This window comes from Lissotriton helveticus, chromosome 2_1 (assembly GCF_964261635.1).
Source record: "Lissotriton helveticus chromosome 2_1, aLisHel1.1, whole genome shotgun sequence".
NCBI lineage: Eukaryota > Metazoa > Chordata > Amphibia > Caudata > Salamandridae > Lissotriton > Lissotriton helveticus.
The window spans coordinates 1,062,746,395-1,062,773,296 of record NC_136059.1 but is presented as its reverse complement, the minus strand read 5'-3'; the positions used below and the strand labels follow the sequence as shown (position 1 = coordinate 1,062,773,296).

Here is a 26,902-nt window from a genome sequence, read left to right as displayed (position 1 = left end):
CCGCGGAGGCAACGTTACCCAACGACAATGGGAATGGTAAGGAGATTGCCCTTCCTTTGCTGGGCGAAGGAACATTGCCCTCTAGGGGTGAGTGCTTAGCACAGCATGTGTCACAGAGTGTAAAGGAAATGATATGGGCTGACAAGTATGTGAACATGTTTTCATTGCTGATAGATAACAGGGAATGGGAATATGCAAAATCACAGAAAGAAATGTTGTTGCCCAGTGAATGGAGAGCGAAGTTGTACAAGTTTAGGGTAGAAGAAAACCTCATCAACTGGCTGAGGGCTTTTGCAGTGTTCGGCGCAGTAATGGGCGAACGTTTTAAGGGAATGCAACCAGCCATGAACTGCTATCAAAGTAGGATAACAATGTTCCATGAGAATCATGCAGGGGATGTATGGAAGGAATATGATGTCGCTTTCAGAAAGTCCAAAGAATTTGATAAAACTTTATCATGGGACAAGGTGGATTCTATCTCATGGCACAATCAATTCGAGAAGGGTCAGGGGGCAAGCACAAGCACAAATGCGGGTAGAGGTTATTTCCCCAGGCCGCAGCAGCCGTTTCAACAGCCCTTTCGATCAGCACCGGGAGGGGAGACGGCCCAAAAGCAGAGAGCAAATGGAGGGGCGAAGGGGGTATGTTGGGACTTCAATAGGCGGACATGCAACAGGGCACCAGGTACCTGTAAGTTCAGGCACGCATGCAGCGTATGTGGCCACCCTTCCCACCCCGAAACAACATGCCGAAATAAAAATAGTGGTGCAGGAAACAGGGGTAGGAGGAAACCTGAATAGTAAGGTCCACCCTCTAATAGCACATTCACCCATTCAGTTGTCAGCGTTGATCCCCTGGTTGAACAGGTACCCTAATCACACGTCTGCTAGGTTATTACAAGAGGGTTTCACACATGGTTTTCGAATTCCTGCTGGGGGGTATGTCGGGAGACCACAGTGTAGGAATCAGCTATCAGTCCTTGCCAACCCAACCGTGGTGTCAACAAAAATAGCTAAAGAAGTGCGTTTGGGGAGGGTAGCGGGACCATTTCACGTCATTCCCACGCAGAATTTTGTGTGCTCTCCTCTGGGGGTGGTGCCTAAGAAAGAACAAGGGGAATTTAGGCTCATCCACAACTTGTCCGCGCCGAGGGGGACATCATTGAATGATGCTATTGATGATACAATTTGCTCTGTGAAGTATGCGTCCTTCGATCAGGCAGCGGGCATGCTGAGGAGTTTGGGCGCGGGAACACTGATGGCTAAGTCAGACATTGAGTCAGCCTTTAGACTACTCCCGGTTCACCCAGAGGACCAGCACCTGCTGGGTTTCTCCTTTAAGGGGAAGTACTACATGGATAAGTGTATGCCCATGGGTTGCTCAATTTCATGTGCTTATTTTGAACAGTTTAGCTCCTTTTTGGAATGGGCATTAAGACAACGTACGGGTCACCAGTGGGTGATGCACTACCTGGATGACTTTCTTTTTCTGGGCCCGGCGGGTTCACGGGAGTGTGCGTCAGCATTGCAGGAATTTTGCGTGCTCATGCGCTCTTTCGGGGTCCCGTTGGCACAGGGGAAGACAGTTGGACCAGTGACGTGCCTGGAATTTTTAGGCATTGAACTGGATTCTGTTGAGGGTTGTTTTAGATTACCAGCAGAAAAGATCCAAAAATTCAAACAGACTCTAGGACTGTGCTTACAAGCGAAGAAGGTGAATTTAGGACTGTTGCAGCAGACAGTGGGACAGTTGAATTTTGCGTTGAGAGTAATTCCTATGGCTCGCCCATTTTCACGCTCAATTGCACAGGCCATGAGGGGTCTTCGTGAAAAACATCACCGGACACGGCTGTCTGCTGAGGTGCGCCAGGACATGCGGATATGGATGGCATTCCTGGCGGATTTCAATGGAAGAGTGCTGTGGGGTGCACCCACGGTGTCTTCGGAGGACATTGGTTTATGGACCGATGCGGCGGGCAGTGTTGGGTTTGGTGCCATCCTTGGCAAGAAATGGGTGGCGCAGAAGTGGCCCGCCTGGTGGGAGGAGAGCGGGCTGACGGTGAACATTGGTTTCCTCGAGCTCTTCCCAATCTGGGTGGCACTGAGAGTCTGGCCCGAGGAGTTTGCCAACAGATCGGTAATATTCTGGTCAGACAATATGTCAGTGGTTGAATGCATCAACCAACAAGCTGCAAGGTGTCCACTCATTTTACGCTTGATCAAAGAGATTGTGCTGTGTTGCATGACGAGGAATGTACTTTTCAGAGCAAAACATGTCCCAGGGGTGTTAAACAATGCAGCTGATGCCCTTTCTCGCTTTAAGATGCAGGTGTTCACGGATCACTTGCCTGAGGCAGAGACAACGCCAGCTCAATTCCCGGCGATTCTTTGGCAAATTGGTGCCCCCAACTACATGACCTCGTGGCAGCCAGCCTAGCACCCAAGACAAGGACGGCATACGAAGGGGCGTTCAGGTCTTACTGTCACTTTCTGGGACAGGGCTGGGAGAGTAGTTGGACTATGGAGGCTAGCTTCAATGGGTATTTAGGCAGCCTACACAAGGAAGGGCGCACGGTGGCAACAGCCAACAGGCACAAGGCCGCTATCTCCTTTTTCGCACGGGCACGAGGGGGCAGGGACCCTACGCACAGCTTCCAGGCCCAGAGGGCATTAAAAGGATGGCGGCGCATGCAGCCCCCCTCCATAGATTCTAGGAAACCCATAGGTTTTGAACGTCTATCAGCTGTTCTCCTCGCGCTGCCGGACACATGTAGCTCTACATCTGAGGTGGGCCTATTTAAAGCTGCTTTCTCTTTAGCCTTCTATGGGGCATTCAGGGTAGGTGAACTCGTGGCGGCCAACAAAGGTGATAAGATAGGCGGCCTCCAGCTGCGGGATATCAGCATAAGGGGCGACACTATGTGGATCAGCATCAGGAAATCTAAAACTGACCAAGACGCTAGGGGCCAAAGTTTGGCGTTACATCGGGCAAGGAACAATCCCTGCTGCCCGGTGACACATGTGGAGGAACTGATAAGACAGCGGGCACAGGAGTGTGTGGGGTCACTGCTAATGCATGGGGATGGGACTCCTCTTACCAGATTTCAGTTCCAGACGGTACTAGCCATGAGCATGGCAAAAGCTGGTTATAACCACAAAGAGTTTGGGACACACTCCTTCCGGATAGGGGCAGCCACAGAAGCAACAGCCAGGGGTTTGACCACAAATAGTGTGCAAAGAATTAGGAGATGGTCCTCAAGCGCTTATAAACGCTACGTGCGTTTGCACATGTTGTGAGAGCTGCCGCCATGTGGAGTATTGCTAATACCTGCTGTTTTTCTGGTTATTTACAGTTTCACGGGCCTGTGACGCAGGACGGAAACTACCCATGGATCATCAAGGCAACTTTACTACAGCATGGAGGAACCAGGAGGACAGACAGAAGACCGTAGTCATTTGGGTAGTGGGGCATTCATATGTCAAACGTGCTAACCAAATTTTTCTTGCAGGTTCAGGCAAACAAAGGGTGGAAAGTAGGGGGTGCAGGGTCTCCTTCCATGGCAGGGGGGGGCTCCGCCTCAATCAGTTCAGGGACTATATGTCGGAATTACTAGCGCGACATACTACACCACCTTCGGCGGTAATACTGCATTTAGGGGGGAATGATCTGGCAGGTCTGGGCAGAAGGGTCCTCCTTGAAGAAATTATATCTGCAGCGGGTTGGCTAGCAAAGCGGTTACCAGGTAGTGTTGTAGTATGGTCACAACTGATACCAAGGATGCAATGGAGGGGGGGAAACTCAGTCAGCGCGTTGAACAGCTCGTTAAAGAGGGTCAACAACAAGCTGGACAGGTTATTTAGGACTCCGGTCTTACAGACCATCCCTCACGGTTGCATTTGGGGGGAACACTTCTACCTGCGGGACGGGGTTCACTTAACAGAGGAGGGGAATGCCCTTTTTATAAGAAACATCCTGGCATGGGTGGAAGTTTTTGCAGGAAGAGTATGACCTTTCTAGAAGGGGGGTGTTCTGGGGGGGGGGGGCCAGATAGTCGGTTAACTACCTGGCCTGTGGCGGTAAGGTCATTAATCGGTGAGCAGCATTTTAAGGTCCTTACGGGGGGGGCGGACCCATTCACGAAAGGGGCCGCCCGCGGGAGGGGCCATTTGGTCTCTCTCAGAACTTCAGGGGCAGGATATGATCTCCATTAATTTAAAGGGTGCGGGGGAGGGAGTCTACGCTTTCCTCAGGCTGGTAGCCACCCCTCACAACACTATGACGTCACTAAGGTGCGCGAGTGTCTGGGCCCTCCTGTTATGGTTAAATGGAGTTCGGGGAGCGCACGTGGGTGTAACGTGCCCTGGGTTGCGCATGCGCATCTTCAACGTGAGAGCGCAGCTGTAAAAGGATCTGACACCGGTTGGCGACCTTGCCGTAGGACTTTATTAAAGTTATTAAAAGTATTAAAAATATTAGAATGCAGTTTAATTTTCAGGATGATTAGATTACGTTAGGAGACACGCTGTATTAGCTATTTGTTAAGGTTAGCCCATCATACCATGTCGAAACGGATGTCAATCTAATATTCTGAAAAGTGTGCATTTTAATAATTGTCAGAAATGTTTATTTGATTAAAATTTTTGATTTGTTTTTATATTTTAATAAATACGGCCAGGGGGGGGGGCCCCGTACCCCCCCTTGACTTCCAAGACCCCCATGTGTTGACTGGTTGAGTTGGGTAATTCAGTCGGTGTTCAAGGGGGGAGGTGGCCGGCAGTCCAAGACCATGATACAAGGGGGGGCCAATAGGCCCCCACGCAAGCATGGCGGGGCCCGGTCCCTCCCACACCCCGTCCCTTTCGGGGCCGGTTTCCCCGCCCCCTCGCCCCGGAAGTACTGGTGTGCTTCCGGGGCGAGGGGGCGGGGTCGCGGCGGCGAAAGGGTTAAAAGCCTGGGGAGCGCGGGAAGCGGCCTCTTTGTGCCCGCGCTCCCAGGCTCGCTCCTCGCCCCACCGTGGGGCCGTTTAATTTTCCCCACCCTCCATCCCTTATTAGCAGACCTTGGGGCGTGGCAAATGGTGAGTATCAGGTTTCTCAATGTGCCGGAACATAGATTTAAGGGGGGCTTGATCCAGTAGGCCTTGAATTTCCTGTTTACTGGAAGGAAGAACAGAATTTAAACTTTTGGTGCAGTGCCGTGATATTTAACTAATTCTTTCCTTAGGCCCTTTTTTCCCGCTTACAGGAGTAACTATATATGTAGATGTTTGTGCTTTGCTGTGTGTTAACAATTTTATCCTTAGGCCTTTTTTCCTTTTAGAATCGCAATGTCGTATTTATTATGTGTGTTTGGCGGTAAGGTCATTAATCGGTGAGCAGCATTTTAAGGTCCTTACGGGGGGGGCGCACCCATTCACGAAAGGGGCCGCCCGCGGGAGGGGCCATTTGGTCTCTCTCAGAACTTCAGGGGCAGGATATGATCTCCATTAATTTAAAGGGTGCGGGGGAGGGAGTCTACGCTTTCCTCAGGCTGGTAGCCACCCCTCACAACACTATGACGTCACTAAGGTGCGCGAGTGTCTGGGCCCTCCTGTTATGGTTAAATGGAGTTCGGGGAGCGCACGTGGGTGTAACGTGCCCTGGGTTGCGCATGCGCATCTTCAACGTGAGAGCGCAGCTGTAAAAGGATCTGACACCGGTTGGCGACCTTGCCGTAGGACTTTATTAAAGTTATTAAAAGTATTAAAAATATTAGAATGCAGTTTAATTTTCAGGATGATTAGATTACGTTAGGAGACACGCTGTATTAGCTATTTGTTAAGGTTAGCCCATCATACCATGTCGAAACGGATGTCAATCTAATATTCTGAAAAGTGTGCATTTTAATAATTGTCAGAAATGTTTATTTGATTAAAATTTTTGATTTGTTTTTATATTTTAATAAATACGGCCAGGGGGGGGCCCCGTACCCCCCCTTGACTTCCAAAGACCCCCATGTGTTGACTGGTTGAGTTGGGTAATTCAGTCGGTGTTCAAGGGGGGAGGTGGCCGGCAGTCCAAGACCATGATGTGCATTGGAACAGGATTGTAGACTAGGAGCACATAAATACATTAGCTGTTTACTGCGTCTTAATGGTGACATTATGTTTTTAACGTAATTAGTACGAATTATGGGTTTGTGCAGGGTGGGACTGCTATAAACACTAAAAGCATAAGGGTTGTGAAGCGCTGAAATTGGAATCTGTTTTATTTGATCTTTAATGATATGGCAGGGAAACCGGTGCAGAAAACTGGGGAAAAGGCGAAGGAGCGATGGGAGGTGGATGGACTGGGCCACCTGTCTTGAGGGTTTGAGTCTCATTTTACTATTTTGCATTGGAACCCATAGCAACCAGTTTGCCAGAGACTAGTTTTGGGCTAGACTTGTCCTGGGGAGCCAGAATCAGTAGGAGCCAGGAAGTAAACCAGTGGCGACTCTCACTTCCATAGTAAATTACGAATAAGTGATGATCTGTATTGGACAATATTTAAATTTCATAACATAACATTCACACAGATTTGTTTTTGCCAAATTACAGTATTTTCATTAACTAGTTGCAGACAGTGAATCAACTGCGGACCGTCCATATGGGTGAAAGGGCCAAGCCCACTCACCTTTTTCCAGAGAAGAAGAGTGCCTGTCAGGCTGAGCAAAGGTCAGCCTGACAGGCACTCTTCTTGTTCAAGTCAGGCAGCCGGGAGCTAGACATGCGATAAATGCTCGGGCTCCTGGGTGCCTAAACTGAACATTTTCCCAGGCTGAGGATTTCACAGCCCTGTATGTGTAACCTCCTCAGCCTGCCAAAAGGGCCTCAAGGACCATCCCTCCGGTGACAAGGGCAGAGTGGGCACTTCAGTTATAAACCCCGAAGTGCACAGGGCCGAGTGTCAAACAGTAACATTGTGTCACACAGTGGGGTGGGGTCAGCAGTCTCACTTACCCCATCCCACTCTGTGACTAGTGAGGTACAGCTGCCTTCCCTCATTGGCTGACCCTAGGTGAGTCAATGAGGAAAACCAGCAATCCCAACCCTCCTGGGACCGCCAAGGCTTTCATCTCCCAGAGCTGCAGTACAGGTTCGTTTAATGTTTCTGGATGTTTGGTGCATGTATAAATGGGTGAATTTGTTGAGTGAATATTGTGAATGTGTGTGTGTGTGTGTGCACTTTTATGAGTGCATGGATGTGAGTGAGTGTATATGTATGTGAGTGTGTGTGTGTGTGTAGCCCACTCGCCCCCATCCCTGCCAAATATACTGGCCAACATTGTAGTGAATAGCTGTTGGTGCTATTTTGGGCTGACATATAGGTACTGTTTGTGTTGCGCAAGAGGTCTAGAGATTCCCTCCATGACCAAATTACAATTTGACTGACAGTGCAAATAAAATTATTACCAAGTGTATGAGCTCTCAAAATATCCACTATGTAACTGCCCAGTAAGCCCAAACATCTTAGTTTTTGAAAACTTGTGAAGCAGTTTCATGGATTCCAAATTAACTGAACCCCAAACTTGAGAGGTTTGGCAGAGCATACCTCTTAACCTTCTGATTCTCGAAGGAGGGTACATCCAAACATCACTCAATACACCTCATAGATATTGGTAAAATAGGAAGCAGAAAAATAGCCCTGGTCTTGATGCTGAGAAAGCATGTGACAGGACTGACTGTGACTTTATGTGCGATACCCTGCATGCCATGGTCATGGGGGAATAGTCCCTCAGACGGGTCTGGTGGGATTCATTCACAGAGAGCTAGTGTGAACAACATCATGTCTTAGTCGCTCAATATAAAAAGAGGGACGAGGCGGAGGTGCAAGTTTTTCTCACTCTGGTTTGCACTCACCATTGAACCAGTGGTGCAGGGGATCAGGGTCAACAACCTGAGCAAGGGGGTATGAGTGGGAAAAATGTGTTAAGCTAATTATGTTTACAGATAACATCCAGTGCTCCCTGGTAGATCCCACAAACTCCCAAGCTCCTAGATGGAGAAGCACCTGGTGCAAGCACTGGCCTTCAGGATCAACCTGAGCAAATTGGAAGGGTTGGGTGTCTCAGTGTTTAAAGTGGCAATTCAGACACTGATGGGAGAGTTCCTCTTAGATGGGCAGATGCATCAATAAGATGTCCATGGATCAAGATATCAGGGACCCTACCTAAAACCAAGAAGATACGCTTACAATCAGTGCAAACAGCATTAAAACTACAATTAGTGAGTGGGAAGAATGCGTTGGTCTCTTGGCTAGGACATATAGAAGCAGCCTTGAAAGTGACAGTATTACAAAACATCGTATACATCTTCCAAACTTCACCTTTAACACTGCACCTAAAACGGGTCTACAATTCAGATCTGAAAAATATATGCTCATATTTTATAAGGTAAGGGAAGAAAGCTAGAATAAGCAAGGTACAGTGCATTCACGGTGATGAGATGGGGTTTTTTGGGGTACCCAATCTGCTGAAATACTATAGAGTTCACATTTGTAAAACCTTATCAGTTGGACTAGGAGGGGGAACTAGAAAAGCTGGAGCATGATAGATCACACACTAATGCCACCCTGAGAGTCTGGGAGAGCATAAGTGATAGTGTGGGGGTAACAACATTCCCATGATTTGAGGTGTGCTAAGTGATGGAGAAATGAAGAACTTTGAACAACTGCGGGAGGATTTTGGTCCCACGGAAACCGAATGACAGATATTTCCAGCCTCCACAATGAATTCAGCATTTTCATGTTAAAATAACTTCAATGAAGGCCCTCACCCCTTCTGACTATTACGTAAGGCAATACAAGAAGAGAAACTACCATGCCAGACATCTTGGGAGAGGGAGCTGGGTATAATTTTAGATGTAGAGCAATGGAGAGACATACTTAGAAAAGCCAATCACTTTGCAAAGCATACAAGTGGAAAAGAGACACTCCTAAAGAGCTTATGTAGGTGGCACTATAATCCAGAAAACCTAGGGCAAATGGGGCACCCGGGTGTGGGGGACTACATTTTGGAGGGAGTGTGGGGAGATGTGCTCCCTGACACACAAACATTGGTCATTCCCACGAGTGGGGCCAGCCTCCGGCAGAAGGGTCATGCAAACAACAAAGTCTCATATAGCGAATTGCTCAGAGATGATACTTTTGGGAAAGCCCTGTTAAAAAGATATATCCACCTCATTACAGAAAAGGGAAACCTGCATCACATATGCTGCTGATGGCTAAGCAAAACATACTAGGGCTATCTGGGAGCACTAGTTGCCCCAAAAAAGTTATGTGGATGGTGAAACTGTGGGGGTTACTGTGATGGGAAAATGGCAAAAGCAGCCAAGGAAAAGAGAAATCATATCAGAAAGTGCGGAAGTATTTAGACAACCTGGGTAGAGAATTCAAAGAACAACAATGTCCCAAAAGATTATGTGTACTGTGGAATTATTTCGCGTTTTGCCAGTAGCCTGTAGTCCCTCTAGGGGGCAGGAGGTCATGACCTTTGTTATCCTGGTGACAAGTCGCCCATAGCATTTAGAGATCCCTGCCTTCCTTGTAGGGTCGCACTGCTGTGAAGGGAGCCGCCATCATGGCAGCTCCTTTGACAGCTATGAAGTTTGCCAAGTGGACACCGTATGTACCCGCTCAGTTTTTGTTCTCAAGAAACAAACTTTTAAAGCAGGCATTGGTTTCTTGTGAACAAAGAACGAATGAACCCGAATTGAAGGTAAAATGAGTGACGGTCACCCTAGTCTAAAAAGGGTAGGACGGCCATCATTGAGACCCTGCATTCCTGTGTTGTACAGACTGCTGGGTTAAGGTTTAGCACTGGCAGGGGCTTTGGGGGCTCCTTCACCAGTTACCAAATAGTTTTCCTGACTCTAAAGCAAGGAAACTGCAGGTTTAAGTTCGGCCCGCTGAATTAGTTTGGTTTATTTCTCTATGTTTAGTTTGTTTTATTACTTTGAATCTGCAACATTCTACCTTTTGAGTCAGGTCTCTGTTGTTATATTTCACCATTTTCACTAGAACTGATAACATCTTTACCAACATCAGCACTTGTCCCCCCAGAGTATTTACAAAACACTAGGCACTTGGACCTCTAGATCATCAAAGCAGTCTCCTGGTTGGTTCTTCCTCTTAAGGTTCTTCACTCGCCTTTCCTCAACATGCCTGAAGTGTGAATCCTTGTAATCCATGTCTGGAGACTGCTGAGTACAGAGATTCAGATTAGGATACTCATATGAGGGCACAGCAAAGCACAAAAAGAAATGGTATGTAACTCAGGTGAGACTTCCCTAGTAGCTCATAAAGTAGAATTCCAAGTATTCCCATAAGGGGTTCACTTTGTAAAATATCATCCTTAGCAGGAACCAATGACATAGTATTGACTAAATCAATATTGATTCCCACAGATATCAGAAATTAAATGTAGTTTACAAATTATATTGCCTTCCTATATTTGACTAAGAAAAGCACAAATATTGATAACTAAAATATAGTTGTTAAAACTATCTACTTCTACTTATATAGATAACATGAATATTTTTTTTTGTCCTCATAACCACCATGTAGACAAAGTACCAAAAGGAATATACAGAGAGCAGCTGTCTCAGTTTATCTGAAAAACTGGAGGGGACACGAGTCTTGCGGGGGCCGTTTATCCCTCAGCTGTCAACTGTATTCCAGAAAGGCACAGAGTCCATGATTTACCAATTTGCTGCAAACCTTGGGGGTAGTTTAGCAGCCAAGTGGGGCCGGGCATGAACCGGATAACAGCTATTCCACAGGTACAAGATATCGAAGTACCATAGGAGATCAATCATTGGACCCGGGGGAAAAAAAAAAAACCCGGATGAGTCAATGAAGCCAAGAAAGTTGATACCAGAAGGCCCTTTTACTTTGATTACCAGATCTATAGATGACATGAATATTAATTAGAAACATAAATATTGTTAGGTTTAAATAAAATGTAAAAAAAACCGAAATACACAATATTGAGTACATTAATATCATAATAAACTAAGGAATATATTATAAAACAATACATGAACTCTATTTTAATTCAAATAAAAATAAAATTTTACTTTTAAAACATGAATAAATAATTTAAGAAATGTATTTTATAACACTAAAATAAACATTAAACACGTAAAAACAAATATACACTTCAACATATCAAATGATTAAAAAACTAAAAATACTTAATACACATAATGTAATATAAAGATTAAACAACAATAAATTAAATTATACATATACATCATACACCCCAAAAATATAAACATTTATTTAGTTTTAAAACAGAAACACTCATTAGCATCCACCATAAAAGGAAATAACTGGTGAAAAAAAGTCAAACCAAAGGATTACTAACCAATAAAAACAACAGCAAAGTAAACTAACCAATAAAAACATACAAATAATTTAAAGTACAATATTAAGGGAGCACAACACTTCAATACATCTTGCCAAAAAGACTAAAGCTGCATAATGACAAAAATCTGCCGGAATGTCAACAACAAACCAGAAAAGAAAACTGGAAGAAAGAATATACATTCCTTGAGAAGTAAGTAAAACATTTATGTAAACATACTTGATGATATCTGACTTGAAAAATGTAATCATACAAATAAGTAGCAAAACACTATTCTTTATCTATATACCACACTTAGAAACTACAAAAAAAATTACATTCCCATCGTCCAACTACAGAACCACCAATAAAATCCTGCAGCTCACAGAGAAAGAGGAAAACGCCTCTAAGGATTGCTCTTGTGCAGGTAGGTGCCCCTTCCTGCATTTAAAGACTTCTTCTGACAACACAGGCACCCTTTCACCATGGTGTCAGTGTGCCTGTTTTGGCGCAAGCTTGCCGAAACATCACCAGCGCAGGAGGAAAGGACAGGAATGCACCGTATTGGATAAATACAATACATTATTGCCCTTTCACTTTGATGCACGGTAGGGCAGCAAAGTGACTTGCTACAATGCCCTATGCCAAATCCCCATAAATGAGGGCCATAGAATGTGACAGATGACAGTCTGTGTGGGTCATCTAAGGCGTTAAAAGGAGGCGAAGCTATGCTTGGAATGGGGAGCATTGAGGAGCACTGAGATGGTGAACATAGCTTAGCATGGATTCCAAGGGTGCAATAAATGTCTTCCAGTACAAAAACAATAGAGTAAATACAGGGCGGACAATGAACAATTGCATGTTTGGTTAAACCTAAACAGTTCTAAACAGACTGCAGAAGCAAATTCTGAGTGTAAAAGTTGTTTGAAAATGGAAGCCATTTTACCTGATGAAAGGCCGTGTCACGGTGAGAATAGTTCTGATAAACCAAGATGGGTGAACAATTATAAATGACTTCAAGTTTTTTCTTAATCTATGTAAAAGAAATAGAAAATAGCACCTTTCAAATTGTCGTCTAACATCGATATATTTAAAAAGACAAACAGACAAGTATAATTTCCTAAAATTATGCATACTCCTTGATAGTAGCAGGCACAGATTGCAAAGGTCACCATAGAATGCATACATTTAGCCTCCACCCAACTTCATAGATTTTCCTATTTGCACACAAATAGAAAATGATGATACTTCTTTCACCTGTTACACACCATAACACAGACGTGTAGTCTTGCTGATTTTGGCCAATCTCGTATCTGAAAGTGCTCAATATTAGAAACCTTGCACATGTTGTGTTGTGATAGTGCCAGCTTCTCTCAACGGGTTCTGCAGAAACAAACATTGGTAAAGCTAATAATAAGTCTCACGTGTGAGAGAGCTATATTGGCTTTGTCAATTTCTTTTAGCCATGTTGTAAAGCATTGCACCATGGCTGAAAGTTAGAAAAAAAAGCAATATGACGTGGTCAGCATTGACATTGAGAGGCAGTGATCCATTTTCTTGGTATGGGATTATTCTCTGCCTGCAAAACGAAGTTAAATTATCTTATTTCGAAGCTGAAAATCACTGTTTTGGTCCTGCATGAAAAGAGCAACAAAAGGGTCATGCAGAGCAGGGGGCGCAGTGCCGTTTGCATCTTTGTAGAATATTGACCCTGTTGGTGTGACTTTTGGGTGCTTTTTTTCAGGCATGTCAGAAGGAGCAAGTGCGGGAGGGTGAGACCTAAATTATAAGGGGTGGGGGTGCAGGGAGAAAACTAACAAAGAAGCGAAGGTGCCCACCAAATATAGTGAAGGGCATAAAACAACGAACAGTGCCCTAAAGTATTTGTGTCCCGTTTGATGGGAAACAGCCTTTACCTCGCAGCCTTTATCATGTTGGGACCATTCAGGAAAGTCTTTAAATATATACTTTGATGTTGTTCTAAAACAAAAGTGATTTTTAGGTTTTAGGGATGGGTAAAGGGAGTTAATGGTGACTTTAGGGTTGAGGGGTGGGTAGAGGTAAAGGAGGTGAGGGTGACTGGAGGGTTGAGGGGTGGGTAGAGGTAAAGAGAGGGGAAGAGAGGGGAAGGTGACTAGAGGGTTGAGGCATGGATAGAGGTAAAGGGAGGTGAGTACTTGAGGGATCAGGGGTGGTAGAGGTAAAAGGAGGTGAGGTTGACTTAGGGTTCAGGGAAGGGTAGAGGATGAGGGAAGTGAGGATAACTAGGATGAGGGAAGTGAGGATAACTATAGGGCTCAGGGTTGGGTAGAGAAAAGGGAGGTGAGGGTTACTTGATTGGATAGGATGATATGGTACAGCCATGCCCCAGGTAAAAACTGGTGTGATCACTCCAAAAGTAGAGGAAATGTTCAAGTCCCCAAAGTTCAACACCCCAGAGACTCTCAGCAAAAGTCCAAGCTCTAGTAGTGCTTGAAAGGGTGACAGGGTGATTTTGAAAAAAAGGTTATAGGGTCTCCATTGGGGACAATTTTATGTCCCCTTTAAAAGGGCTTATGGACAATCAAAGTCCCAGGTAATTGGATCCCTGTGAAGAAACTATTTTTGTTTTTGCTTAAGGGATTCCCTGGTCCCACTTTGGGCACCACAGCATTTATATTTTTGTTGGGGCTACGGTGGGACAGCCAAACATCCTGCTAGCTCTCTGCATGCTGTGCACAGCTGCTGTGTGTGTTACACTGGCATCCTACATTTCTCCTGCCCCTGCTGACTATGGTAGGAGAAGGAACAAAGCACTCTTCCTGTTGTGGTGAGGAGACCCAAGGTCGCGAACTCCTGATCCCTAGACATGGCATGGGGGTAATGGGAGCAGGAGCAGTGTCTGGTCGATCTCTTCCCTCTTAGTCCCCAAAGAGATGGGGCTCTTGGAGACACATATGAAAAGAGCACAGCAGCGCTCCCAGGGAGTTGGGGGTCTAACAGACTCATACGGAAGGGGCTCCACACACTCCACGCTCCCAGTATCTATTATTCTTTAATTTCCTTGGGCCAAACCTTGGGAAATTCACCCGCCCGGGAGTTCAAGAAACCCAGGGAGCAAAGAGTTGCTCACACCCATCCCCGGCTGGTCCACCCAGGAAATTGAGCTTCTTTTAATGTTTTCATATCCCCCAGTGGACTATTCTGGATGCTTTTGGTGATATTTTGTTCTTAGTGGCCCCTTCGGGCCAGCAGGAAGGGGTGTCTTCAGGCCTCTAGCCTCGTCCCCCACCACATGGCTCTGGGGGGTTAGGGGATGCCATAAAATACTCTTCACTTTGTGACCAGACAATCAGTATCAGCCCATCCACTTCTAATGGGCCAATCATAGCATATCTGGACTCGCAACAGTCCACATATCTCTAACTTTTTACCAGTTGTATCCCCTCCAGACACATCTGACCACCTTTTTACATGTTAATTTATCAAACACTGTTGAACGGATACACCACATAACAAAAAGTAAATTTTCGGGGTAAAGTCCTGTTTTCAAATGTGGCGTTATTAGTTTACCTGTTTTTCCTGTATTGGACAGCAAAGTTTCCGATAGGAATAAACATAGGAAATTGCCCTTTTGTTATCCCCTCACCCCTTCCTCCATTTTCTTGGCCACTGCATGCCTGATCAGCCCGAAACTTTCCATAAAAGAGCCAAAGTGGATGAAGATATTTTTGAAACTTTTGTGCAGATTCGTCAAACGGTACCAAAGTTATTAAAGAAACAAAAAGTGACTTTCCTATATATATATATATATATATATATATATATTATTGACCATGCAAATAAACTAAAAGGCATTTGAAAACAGCTTTGTGGTCCGTGCTCTCTGTGTGCATCCTGCGAGGGAAAAGCAGCAGCAGTAGGAGTTTTCGGCGAGATATATATATATATATTCACTGAAAAAACCATAGGTTTCACACCAGTTATAGTTAGCTGGAAATTTTACCCGCATAAAACCATTGAAATTCCCACGTTATAGTTAGTTGGACTCACTATAACTTGCGCGTGCAATGCACTGCTGATGACGTCACATATTACATCACTCATGACATGGCCAGTGACATCACTCATGACATCACTGATGACACCATCCTTGTGACAGAGTGACAGACCTCCTTTCACTGTAATGTAACCCTTGAAACACATATTCAATAATAGAAACTAAAATTTGGTCAGTGAGTCCAACCGCCCTATGGAAATTAACATGGGGAAAACACGTTTTGGGACCCCCCTTTTATCTCGGCCCCCACTTCACGAATCCTCCCCAAATTTTCAGGGAAGGAGCAGAGCGGAGCGGGCCATCTTCTTTGAGAAATTCGCGAAAATTCGTCCACCGGCGCCAAAGTTAATCCCAGTAGAATGTTGCAGATTTCCTATGGAAAACAATCCTAACTATAACTACCTACTGGTGACCGCCAGTAGGTAATATATATATATATATATATATATATATATATATATATATATATATATATATATATATATATATATATATATATATATATATATATATATATATATATATATGTGATGTCATCAGTGATGTCACTGACCATATCATGAATGATGTAATATGTGACATCATTAGCAGTGGATTGCGGGCGTGCGAGTTATAGTTAACAGAACTAACTATAACGGAGGAATTTCAATGGTTTTGTACGAGTGAAATGTCCAGCTAACTATAACTACCCTAAAACCTATGTTTTTTCCCTGAATTTCTAAGGTTTTTTTAAATGCTAATTCCTAACTATAACATGTCTGAAACCTGTTTTTTTCAGTAAATTTCAAAGGTTTTTTCAATGACAAATTTTTTAATGTATTAATTGTTATATTTATTTTTTTGATACTGATTTACTACATTTTTTAAAACTATTTATTTTTAGATATTTTATTTTTTTAAATTACATTATAATTACATTATACATTACAAAATATACTTTCTCAGAATAAATTACTTTAGTATAAATACTTTGCAAATAGGCAATAGACTTCTAAGTCCAGTAGTTACAGTTGTTGCAACGGGCAACACAATTTAAACACAATGCAACATTGAGCTCAATGTGAATTTCTAGTTAAATGCAATTAGTTACTTTATGGATGACTTTTCTAACCACAGGACTGGATCCTAGATTCAGTCCTGGGACATCAAGAGTTGAGTAAAAGTGTTTTGGTTACAGTAGTGATTTTTAAGGAATATTATTGTATTTTAAAAGTTGACAGAACTTTTTTCACATAGAATCACCAATGTTATCCTATGGGTGGAAATTCACTTAGCATGTAAGTGGTGTTATCGTTACATTTTCTTACTCAGTGGTGGATCCTGGATCCAGCACTGGTGCATTTAAGGAAAATTTGTAGTTTGTGAAAATAGACACTTAGAAACATTTTCAGCAAAAAGAAGGCATTGATATCCTATGGAAGGAAATTTGAGTTACTGGTAAGTACGGTTAGAATTACTTTTCAGGATCATTACTGGGCTCAAAGATGCAGCACTGAGATCTCTCCTGATAACAGGTGAGTAAATCGGAATTTGTAGTTTGGCTGATTTTATAGGAATATTTTAAAGTTTCAAAACTCCACACTTAGAAGAATTTCCAACGGAAACCAGTCAATGTTAGCCTTTGGAAGGAAATTCAAGTTACTGGTAAGTACGGTTAGAATTACATTTCAGGGTCAGTGTTAGGCTATAAGATGCAGCACCGAGGTCTCTCCTGATAACACGTGAGTAAATGGGAATTCGTATTTCGGCTTATTTTAGAGGAATATTTGTAAGTTTCTTAAAGCAACACTTAGAAACTTTTTCAGCAAAAAGCAGGCAATGATATCCTATTTAAGAAAATTCAAGTTACTGGTAAGTACGGTTAAAATTACTTTTCAGGGTCAATACTGGGCTCAAAGATGCAGCACTGAAGTCTCTCCTGATAACAGGTGAGTAAATCTGAATTCGTAGTTCAGCTGATTTCACTTCGGTCCAGTATATATGCCACTTTCCTACACCATCCCCTCCCTTCACCACTGTGCAAACACGCCCGCTACCGCGTTTTAAGTTGGGGAAATAATTCCCCTTTAATCCTGAGGGTCCCTAGAGTCCAACTAGCCCACTAGGTACATCCAGTAAGCGCCACATAACTGCGTAGCAGAGAGATGTAAAAAGGGGTACAGCCTGCACCACCTCTCTGCAACACAGCGCAGTGGCGCTTCCTGGAAGTACCTGGTGGGCTACTTGGCCCCCATAGTCCCTCAGGATTGAAGGGGAATTTTTTCCCCCAACTAAAACACGCCACAGGGCATGTTTGCACACATCACCTCAGGCCCCGTCCCCTCCGTTCACCACTGTGTAAACACGCCCTGTGGCCGTTCTAAGTTGAGAGATTAAGTTCCCTTCAATCCTAAGGGTCCCTAAGGTCAAACTAGCCGACTAGGTACCTCCAATAAGTGCCACAGAGCTGCGTTGCAGAGAGGTGTAAAAAGAGGCGTGGCCTCTGAACACCTCTCTGCAACACAGCCCCCTGGAGAATACTGGAAGTTCCTGGTGGGCTAGTTGGCCTCCAGGGAACGCAAGTATTCAAGGGTAATTTGTTCCCCCTCTGCAAACGCGCCCGGGGGTGCGTTTGCAGAGTGCTGAAAGGAGGTGGCGTGGCCTCCGGCACGATGCCGGTATTTCTTCTTTTTTTTTTCTAGAAGGGGGGCAGCTTAGCCTCCTTTCGTTTCCCCATTTTTGGGCCCTGGGGACCCTTTCCCCAGGGCCTGCCCCTAATTAAAAAAACAAAACAAAGAAATTGGGAAGGGGGCCACGTGGCCCCCCTCCCGAGGCCTTAATCAGCCCCGGGGACCCCATCCCCCGGGGCATGGCCCCTTTTTAGGTCGAGCAGACTACTCTCAATGCGTGAGCATTGAGAGTCTGCTACAGACCTAATGTGGCCCGTATTCAGGAGAGTGGACACGACTCAGACGCGCGCTTTTGCAGTCTCAGTTTTGACCGCGGGAGCGCGCGTCTGAGCCGCGCCTGCGCTGATGAACTCCCAGCCCCTACTTTCGCGTCGCTCTGCTCTCATGCATTAATGGCACAGACACAGCCAGCCCCCACCCCTCTGCATGCACACACATACAGGGGCGCGCGCACATAGACAGACAGACACACGCAGACAGACACACACACACACACACATACGCGCGCGCACCCCCTCCCCCCACACTTACCGGGGTCTTTTCGTGTGTCCCTGTCTCCCTCGGCAGCCTGCGGGTCAGTCTTGACAACAGGCGGGGCTCTCCACGACCACGGGAGCTCCGCTAGTTCACGGGCAAATCTTCCGGCTGACTACAGAAGCGCGGGGCTCCCGTCCGCTTCCTGTTTGCGGCCCCGCCCCCATCCCAAAACAAGTTGCCTGGCTTCCGTTCTAATCCGGACTGCAGACATAAAGCCCACAGGTAGGTCCCCGGGTTTCCTTTCACGGGTAATACCTTGTTAACATTTGCCAATGTGTGTTCCTTCTATAAAGTGCAACATGAAATAATACAACTTACATTTGTGCATAGCTTGTTTAATAGTAGTACTGTAAAAACTCTACTGTAGTGCGCCTTTAAGAATCCTCTGCGAGGCCCGAGCACTTCGCACGGCACCCCAGCTCTCCTCCGCTCGCCCTTCGTCAACTGGTGAGTGAAATGATATCAATAGCGGATTTGTGTGATGTCCTTTATTTTTTAATAAATGCACCTCTTACTAGCTATTGAAGCCTGCTAAAAGCTTGGACTTCTCTTTACCATGCTAGTTTCTGAAGGCTGCACAGGACGGATGTCTGATCCCACAACTGCTCCCCTCCACCCTGTTCCGCCACAATCTTGTTTTTCGTTGCAGCACGCTTTCACTTTGAACAATAGCGGGCTTCTCCATACCACCCGGTCGCGCCCTCCAAACCTTCCATGTTCTTGCTGGAGTTTAGCATTAAACAAACAGTGCCTGTTTGTTTTTACAGTGCTTGTTTTTATTTGCAGTGCGCATTCACTTTTAACAAGAGCGGCCTTCCCCATACTCATGCATAATTGATATCCTCAATGTGTGCCTCAGCCCTTATTGAAAATACATTAACCAGGCCGTGACATTTGTAAATAAGGGAATAACCCTCGGCAGGTCAGCAGAGATAAACAAGCATTTGCAATTCAATAAGTGTCGCATTACTAAAACTTTGAGCTATTGGCGTTCTAATTAATGCAACGTAATTAGCTCAAACTTTAAGTAATGCGAGACCTATTGCATTGCAAATGCTTGTTTAATATATATTTTTGGGGAGGGTGCCTTGCCTCCCTCCTTATTGCTGATTTGTTTTTAAAAAAATGTTGGCCTTGGGGGTCCTTGTGGGACCCCCTGAACAGGCCTAGGGGGTCAGGGTGTTTCTACCCTGCCCCCTTTTCGCATTTTGCACATTTTTTATTTAGGTTTCTTGTGCCTCCGTTCTACCGAGGCACAAGATGGCTGCCAACAATTCCTGGTTTGAAGTGTTGGCAGCCAATTCGAATACAGCTCGTGCACGGCAGGGTGCGCGGATCCTCCGAGGCCATAGATGTATATGTACATTTAATTGTAATTTTTTCAGGAACTACTGAACAGATTTACACCATTTAAGCAAAAGGCACGAGTCTGAACTGAGGACTACCTCTTTGTCAAATTTGGTGTAATTCCGTTCAGAAGTTCGGGCTGTACTGCGATAAACGGTTCCTATGGAAAATTGCATGGGGAAAACATGTTTTGGGACCCCCTTTTTCCTCGGCCCTCGCTTCACGAATCACCCCAAGACTTTCAGGATAGGAGCGGACCGGAGCGGCCCATTAGTTTTGAAAATTTCGCGAAGATTCGTCAACCGACGCCAAAGTTATTCCAAATCAAATGTTGCGGATTTCCTATGGAAAATAGGTCCTAACTATAACTACCAATTGGTGACTGTCAGTAGGATATATATATATATATATATATATATATATATATATATATATATATATATATATATATATATATATATAGGCACACACAGACACACACTTGAACACACACACACACAATACCCTTTCAAGCTTAAGAGTGCCACGGAAAATATGCAAAAAAGGAAATAGGGAACAGGGATTGGTTGATGAGGGAGAGTTGATAATTCACTTCAAACACGAATAATGGATTTATTTTAATAACATGTGTGTGAAAAATTGTTGCTTTTCATCAACAACGTATACCCACATTAATTTAAATATATTACATCTATGTGCTGATTTGGAAATTATCATATATATTGGCACAATACTAATTTTAGGTGGGATTAGGCTTGCTTGAAGGTGATTAATTCACCTATTATGAGGATTAGTTAGTTTGGTATTAGTAAAATGTGAATATGTGAACTTGAAAAGGCAAAAATATGGGAGAAACGGTAGTAGATGTCTGCTCTCTGCTACTATATATTAGATATATTAATATTTTCTTGTTGTTAAACATGAAAGAAATCTATTTGTATTTTTGAAGCGACCTGGCAATTGAATTGTGTTGGATGGGGTTTGACGGTGATCACTATTGGGAGTGGGACCAGATGACAAGGACGACAGGTGACACGAGACTGGCTTTTATTTAAATGAACATACAGTTCTCGACAATGTTTTTGTACGACAGCTATCGTGACATGAAACCCGCAACAAAAACATGGTGTTCTTTTCTCGGATGCGTCCTCACGCTCGCTGCTAGGGCTGCATGACTAAACATTAGCTAGCGAGACAGTCTGCCCTCTCCTCCGGTTACACTTCATGAGAGAAGGCGAAGTGATCCTCAGGTTCCAAGACGAACATGAGACACGCAGGAGTCCCACCAGCAACAGAGAGCCGCCAGGCCGACAACAGAGCACTGTCAAACTGCACAAATGCTAAAATCTAGTTTGGGACTCCAGGTAAATTCAAAATTAATGTTATTGTATGCTTAGTTAATACAAAAAATAAAAAAATGCACAAAATACACTGATAAGAGATATTAAAATTCTAGGGAAAAGGTTTCCTTAGCACATGCCCATATGTAGTTTCTCCATCCTCTTCACACTTGATTTCTCAGAAAACCTCAAGAAGTGGTATTTTTGAGGAAAGCTCCTTACCGCCTGTCAATCATCTGGTAGCATCGTTTCAGCCACCCGAGGCCGGGCATCTTTCTCCTGGGCGTGGCCCCGTTCAGGTAGACGATCATATAGTCCTCGGCTACCATGAGCTCCAGCGTGCTGATGACGTATCTGGCAAAAGTGACAAAACAGAAAGATAACCAAGGAGGGAGAAAGCGCGAGGAAGGCTTGTTAAAGGGCATCTATTTTTCTGATTTTAGGCGTAAGAGTACAGAAAAAACGAGCGTTTTCAATCTAACAGCGTCGTTTAGTAGGTGACTTGATCTGAGACAGGAACAGGTGCACTTGCAAAACTAAAAGCTTTGAAAGATAATCCGTGCAGTGCTTTGAAATACGCCAGTGGCAAGGGATTACCTGCATCCTGTTAGCTGATTTGTCTGTGCACATCTAAGTCAATGATACCCATCGGCTATCACATGGTTCACTGCCGCATACATATAATTAAACAAGAGGTACTTGACACGGTAATTGGAGCACTGGCTGGACGACTGCACATTTCTCTAATTTAGAGCGCCACTACTATGTATCACCTCGTCAGGAATAGCAAGTGCTATATAAATGCAGTTTCAAAATGGGCAGCTGAAAATGTTCTACAGAAGTTTGATAACTCGAATATCACTAGCGTCTATCTGCTATTTCATGGTTATGATTTAGGTGTCCCTTGGAAGCACACGAGTCACTGTTTGGGCCAACTAGACCTCACCCTATAATAACCCCCTATGAGTGGGCACGCATGACCAGTTCGATGTCAATATCTGCTAAACGTGGAGTCATTCTAGAAACAATGCGTACATCGTCTGGGATAGTCGAAGGGACTTGAAAGTTTGTAGATTTATATAGCGCAGCTTATCCCCTAAGAGGGTATCCAAGTGCATCCATAGGCACTGGGAGATTAACAGCCTGATTCATCAAGCCGAATTGCGCTCGCAAAGGGCCAGATTCTGAGAATCTGGCCCATTGTGAGCGCAATTTTTGCATTTGGGATTCATCATCCCAAATGCAAAATTCGGTAATTGCTAATTCGCGAAATTGCGAGGAATTACATTTAAGGAATCTCTATTTGAGATTCCTTAAATGCAATTCATCAACCATTTTTAAATTGCTAATTCGCAATTTCGGGCCGCTATTTACCGAGAGGTCAGACCTCTCGGTAAATAGCAAAAACTTAGAAAAATGCTTTTAAAAGCATTTTTCTAAGTTGCATGTTGCACACACACATGTCCTTTGGACAGGTGTGTGCACAACACCAGTTTCAATTTGCATTTAAGGGGTGCTACAGGGTGTCCTTTGGACACCCCTGGCACCCTTTAAATCGCTATCTTATTTGCGAGTAGCAAATTGCTAATCGCAAATAAGGAATACTCCCCATTCATTCCTATGGGCCTTTTGGCCCATAGGAATGAATGGGGAGTATTCCTTATTTGCGATTAGCAATTTGCTACTCGCAAATAAGGAATGTGTAGGAATCGCTATTTATTTAGCAATTCCTACATGAATACCGTTTTGCGAGTCCTTAATAGCGATTCGCTATGAATCGCTATTAGGGGCTCGCAAAACAGCCCGTTGATGAATCAGGCTGAAAGTGATGTCACGCCGGGACTCAAACCCGGATCAGCAGCTCCAGAGTTGGCAGCTCTGGCCACTGCGCCACTTCCTGTACCAGGCAGAAGAACATACAAAAGGTGATGCGGGAATGTAAAGAAGGCCACACCACTGGCAATTGCTATGCCTATCATTCTAACCCATTGCTTCTCCCCACTGTGGCAGCCTAAACAGAGGACAAACTTCTAACAAGCATTGGCATAGCCAATAGGTCTCGCCTTTGCGACTTTATAAGTGTTTAGCCATGCAATACTTAATTTTGTTGCACCAAGGATATTGTGCTGGATAACTAAACCCTTATAATGTCTTAAAGGCGAGACCTATTGACTATGTCAAAGTTTGTTATTTATTGTGTTAGATTAATTGAATAGGTGAAATGTATTTATTCACAGAGTGTACTAATATAGATCGACAATAACTGAACACAAAGCATTGCCCTTAGGTGTTAAACTGGGGAGAGTTGATATTCGTTCGCTGGTTAGTTGCACAATGTGTAACCAGGAGACCTGGGATTAGATCCTCGCTTCCCCACTTCCCTCACTGTGTGATCTTCGACGAAGTGCTGTATTTCACTGTGTCTTATTATCACTACGAGGCAAATCAGAGAACACCTTGAAGTAATTCAGTTCAGCTCTCCCTTTGGAGCTGCAGGCTTGTCACCTCTATACATCATTGCGCCATACGGGGCACCACTGAGACGCACGCAGCACCAGAGCTTCCCACCGCCCAGGTCACTAAGATGCAAGGCGCCAAAGGTGACTGACTCCACATAGTGTAAGTTGTCACTAAAAACTGTGCACAAGTTGTTTGCACAAGAGGGTTTATGCACATCATTCATGATAATGTCCCCAGTGAGGCATGTACACAATGAATGCGCGAAATATGGTAACTGGAGCTGCTCCCTAATGAGAAGAGAAGCGATCAGAGGCGATAGTGGGAATTTAGGAATAACTTAATTTAAGAGAAAATTCAAAATACAACCAAGATGTGAAGAATAGAGTGGTGCTTTTTATTACAAGCTGGGGGGGGGGGTGCATATAGAGGGTTTTCCTGCCGGGTGCAATGCCACATTAGTGCACAGGCTATTTTACCGGCATGACCAGTATTTTAATGTCCCCGCTGGAACAAAATTTAAGAAAATCACTTATTGTTGGTATTTGTTTTCCTTATCTGTTGATACTTAAAACAGTAATTATAAGTAGAAAACACTTTAGCAGGTGTCTTAGTGAATGAGCCCTGGCTGGTGATTAAAGGAAGGAATGACGGAAAGGCCAAGTTATAAATGAAAACAGACGATTTTATTTAAAGTTCCATTTAACTATCACGTCGGGCCTTTGCAGAAACTTAAAATGTAAACCACAGGCCAGTTTTTCTCCGGGTAAGGTGGCGACCCTCACTGAAATAAAAAAGCGTAGTGATAATAAAGTGGCGCTCCTGTGCTTGCATACAGAACCTAAAATAAGAATGGCTGGAAAAGAGAGAAGAAAGGAATCACATCAGAAAAATGTTCACAGGGAAGGCCCCCGTTGTCAAATAATAGAGAGTAACCGAAGTTACAAAAGAGCTGCAACGAATGATGTGTGTGTGTGGCCCTTGGACCTGCAGAGCCTGGGCATAAAATATAGTTACAGATATCACACGTGGATTGACTGTGAAAATACAGGTGTCAGGTTCGGGCGGTGAGACTTGGAGATGATCACACTTCCCGAGCGCGATGCTGACGCTGCCTAATGTGCTCACACCGTAACTTTGTCTCAGTAGCGCCTTACTTTGAACTCATCTAATCGCTTCTGCAGCGGGTATCTAGTTAAAGTCCTATTAGAGAGCCTTCTCGTCAGGAACCTTCGCCCACACACCAGCTCGCCACTTCCTGAGGCTCAAATGAAATGCAGCCAAGTCGGACCCTACTGCTGTCCTACCTTATGCTTAGTTATATATTATCGACATTTGCATAGCGCAGAGTATGATATTGAAGTACTCTCTTAAACCTGCCACCCTTTACTGTGCATTTGCTGATTTCTGTGGTCTAGTTGTGTATGATTGAGATTTGTTTTATTTGTGTTGGTTGTTGTGAAAGTAAAATGAGGTCCTTCCTTCTAACAAGCATTGGCCGCGTGCGCGCGAGCGGCCGCAAAACGCGATATGTGATGGGGGAGGGGGAGAGGTGGGCGCGGAAATAAAAAAAACACGCAGGCTGGAGAGTGGTGTGCGCGCACCATGACGAGAGAAGAAAGCCTTATGGCGCATCTGCTCGTCATTGTGCGCTTAATTGCATGCTCTGCGCCAGCCAAAAGCGTGTGGTAGGACTTTTAAAAGCCCTAAATAAATATCTCGTAGAGCCGCGCATGCGCTGACTAAGCGAGACCTAAAACTCAGTACTGACCCTGCTCCTCATGGGGACGGTCCACCCTGAACTGCTAGGTGAGGCCCCCTCCAGAAGGGAACACAAGAAACCTCAGAGCCGTTTTGACCTTAATAAGCCAAATAACATAAAAGGGCACAATGGGTGAAAAACGATGGCTTGGAATGCTGTCCAGAGCAGCTGCCAGTGGTTGACCATTCCTTCCATCACATTTTGTGTATTTGAAGAGGCAGCAACACATCAACAAGGTCTGGGGTGCGTCAGTCTAAGGTACTGTGCTTCATGAGCAAATACATAAATCTGGTAATAGGGTTCCATTTTCCACATGCATTACTCACAGGAAGAGGTTTTCCATTACATAGTGGTAATCTGCGCGACTGCTGTCTGGTAGGAAGCACGCGGCAAACACAATGATGGCATTCAGTCCTTCGCCGTAGTATCCTGCAAAACAAACAGACAGAAAGGCTTTGGGGTCTGGTGCATGACGTCACAGAACATTCTACCGCCTTGTATTTTTCTTTCACTGGAATAGGGTTAGAAAGGGAAAGGATTAGGATTTATTTTGCTGCTAGTAATAGCACGACAGAAAGGGCCTGTCTGCAATATTTTGTCTACTAGGAAAATTGCATCCAACACCTCTCAAGCTGGTTGCACAATTTCTACCACGATACTGATTGCTATGGGTTTAGTGCTCGACAACTCATAGACCAAGGTCTTATTAGAGAACATTTACAATTATTTTACTTTAAATCAAACCTTTCAAATCAAAGACTTCCAAATGTGCACTATGTTGCACAGATCATAGTGACATCATACTACTACTAGGCCTGGGAGAAACTAGCATAATACCAGAGTAATTAGCATGATTTTGGTAATTTTGTATTACTCTTGTAAAGTGAAATTCCAGAAATACACTATAATGTCACACTGTGTAATTACATGCCATTTGTGGTAAAAAAACAAATATTGGGAACAACACGAACTTTTTTTCTGCAATTTGTGTTAGCGGAAATTGCATTCTCATGCCTAAAATGGACACAAGGAAGGTCATTTCACTGTGTTATAAAAGCAATAAAATAATATCAGCTCTAGGACAGGCCTATCTTTAACCTCCACCCCAACTGAGAAGTTTCTACAGTCATAAACTTAGTAAACTCACACAAAACTGTAAGTTTACCTTTGTGAATCAGTCCCCTGCCGTCAGTCAAAACTCGGTAGCTCAGTCCTGAGTCATCACTGGGAGATTATGTTCTCCTTTTAGAGGGGAGGATTGATGTGTATATACCATGTGCAGAGCATGTTTTTCCCTTACAATGGTTGTGTGTGCATTAAGCACAGAACTAGTGTCCAAGCTCACTGAGCAAGTTATTCCCCTTGCCAGAGGGAAAGCTATAGACTG

At 44.3% G+C, this 26,902-nt stretch overlaps 1 protein-coding gene across 1 annotated transcript in view; it reads right to left on the bottom strand.

Annotated features, from left to right (window-relative positions):
- PRUNE2 (prune homolog 2 with BCH domain) overlaps nt 1-26,902 on the bottom strand; it is a 1,307,647-nt gene that overhangs the window by 149,467 nt on the left and 1,131,278 nt on the right. The window contains exons 13-15 of the mRNA XM_078677810.1: nt 25,842-25,944; nt 21,519-21,650; nt 12,311-12,397 (exon numbers count right to left, since the gene is read on the bottom strand). Coding sequence (XP_078533936.1) covers nt 12,311-12,397; nt 21,519-21,650; nt 25,842-25,944 — 322 coding nt within the window. The remainder of the gene's footprint in view (nt 1-12,310; nt 12,398-21,518; nt 21,651-25,841; nt 25,945-26,902) is intronic.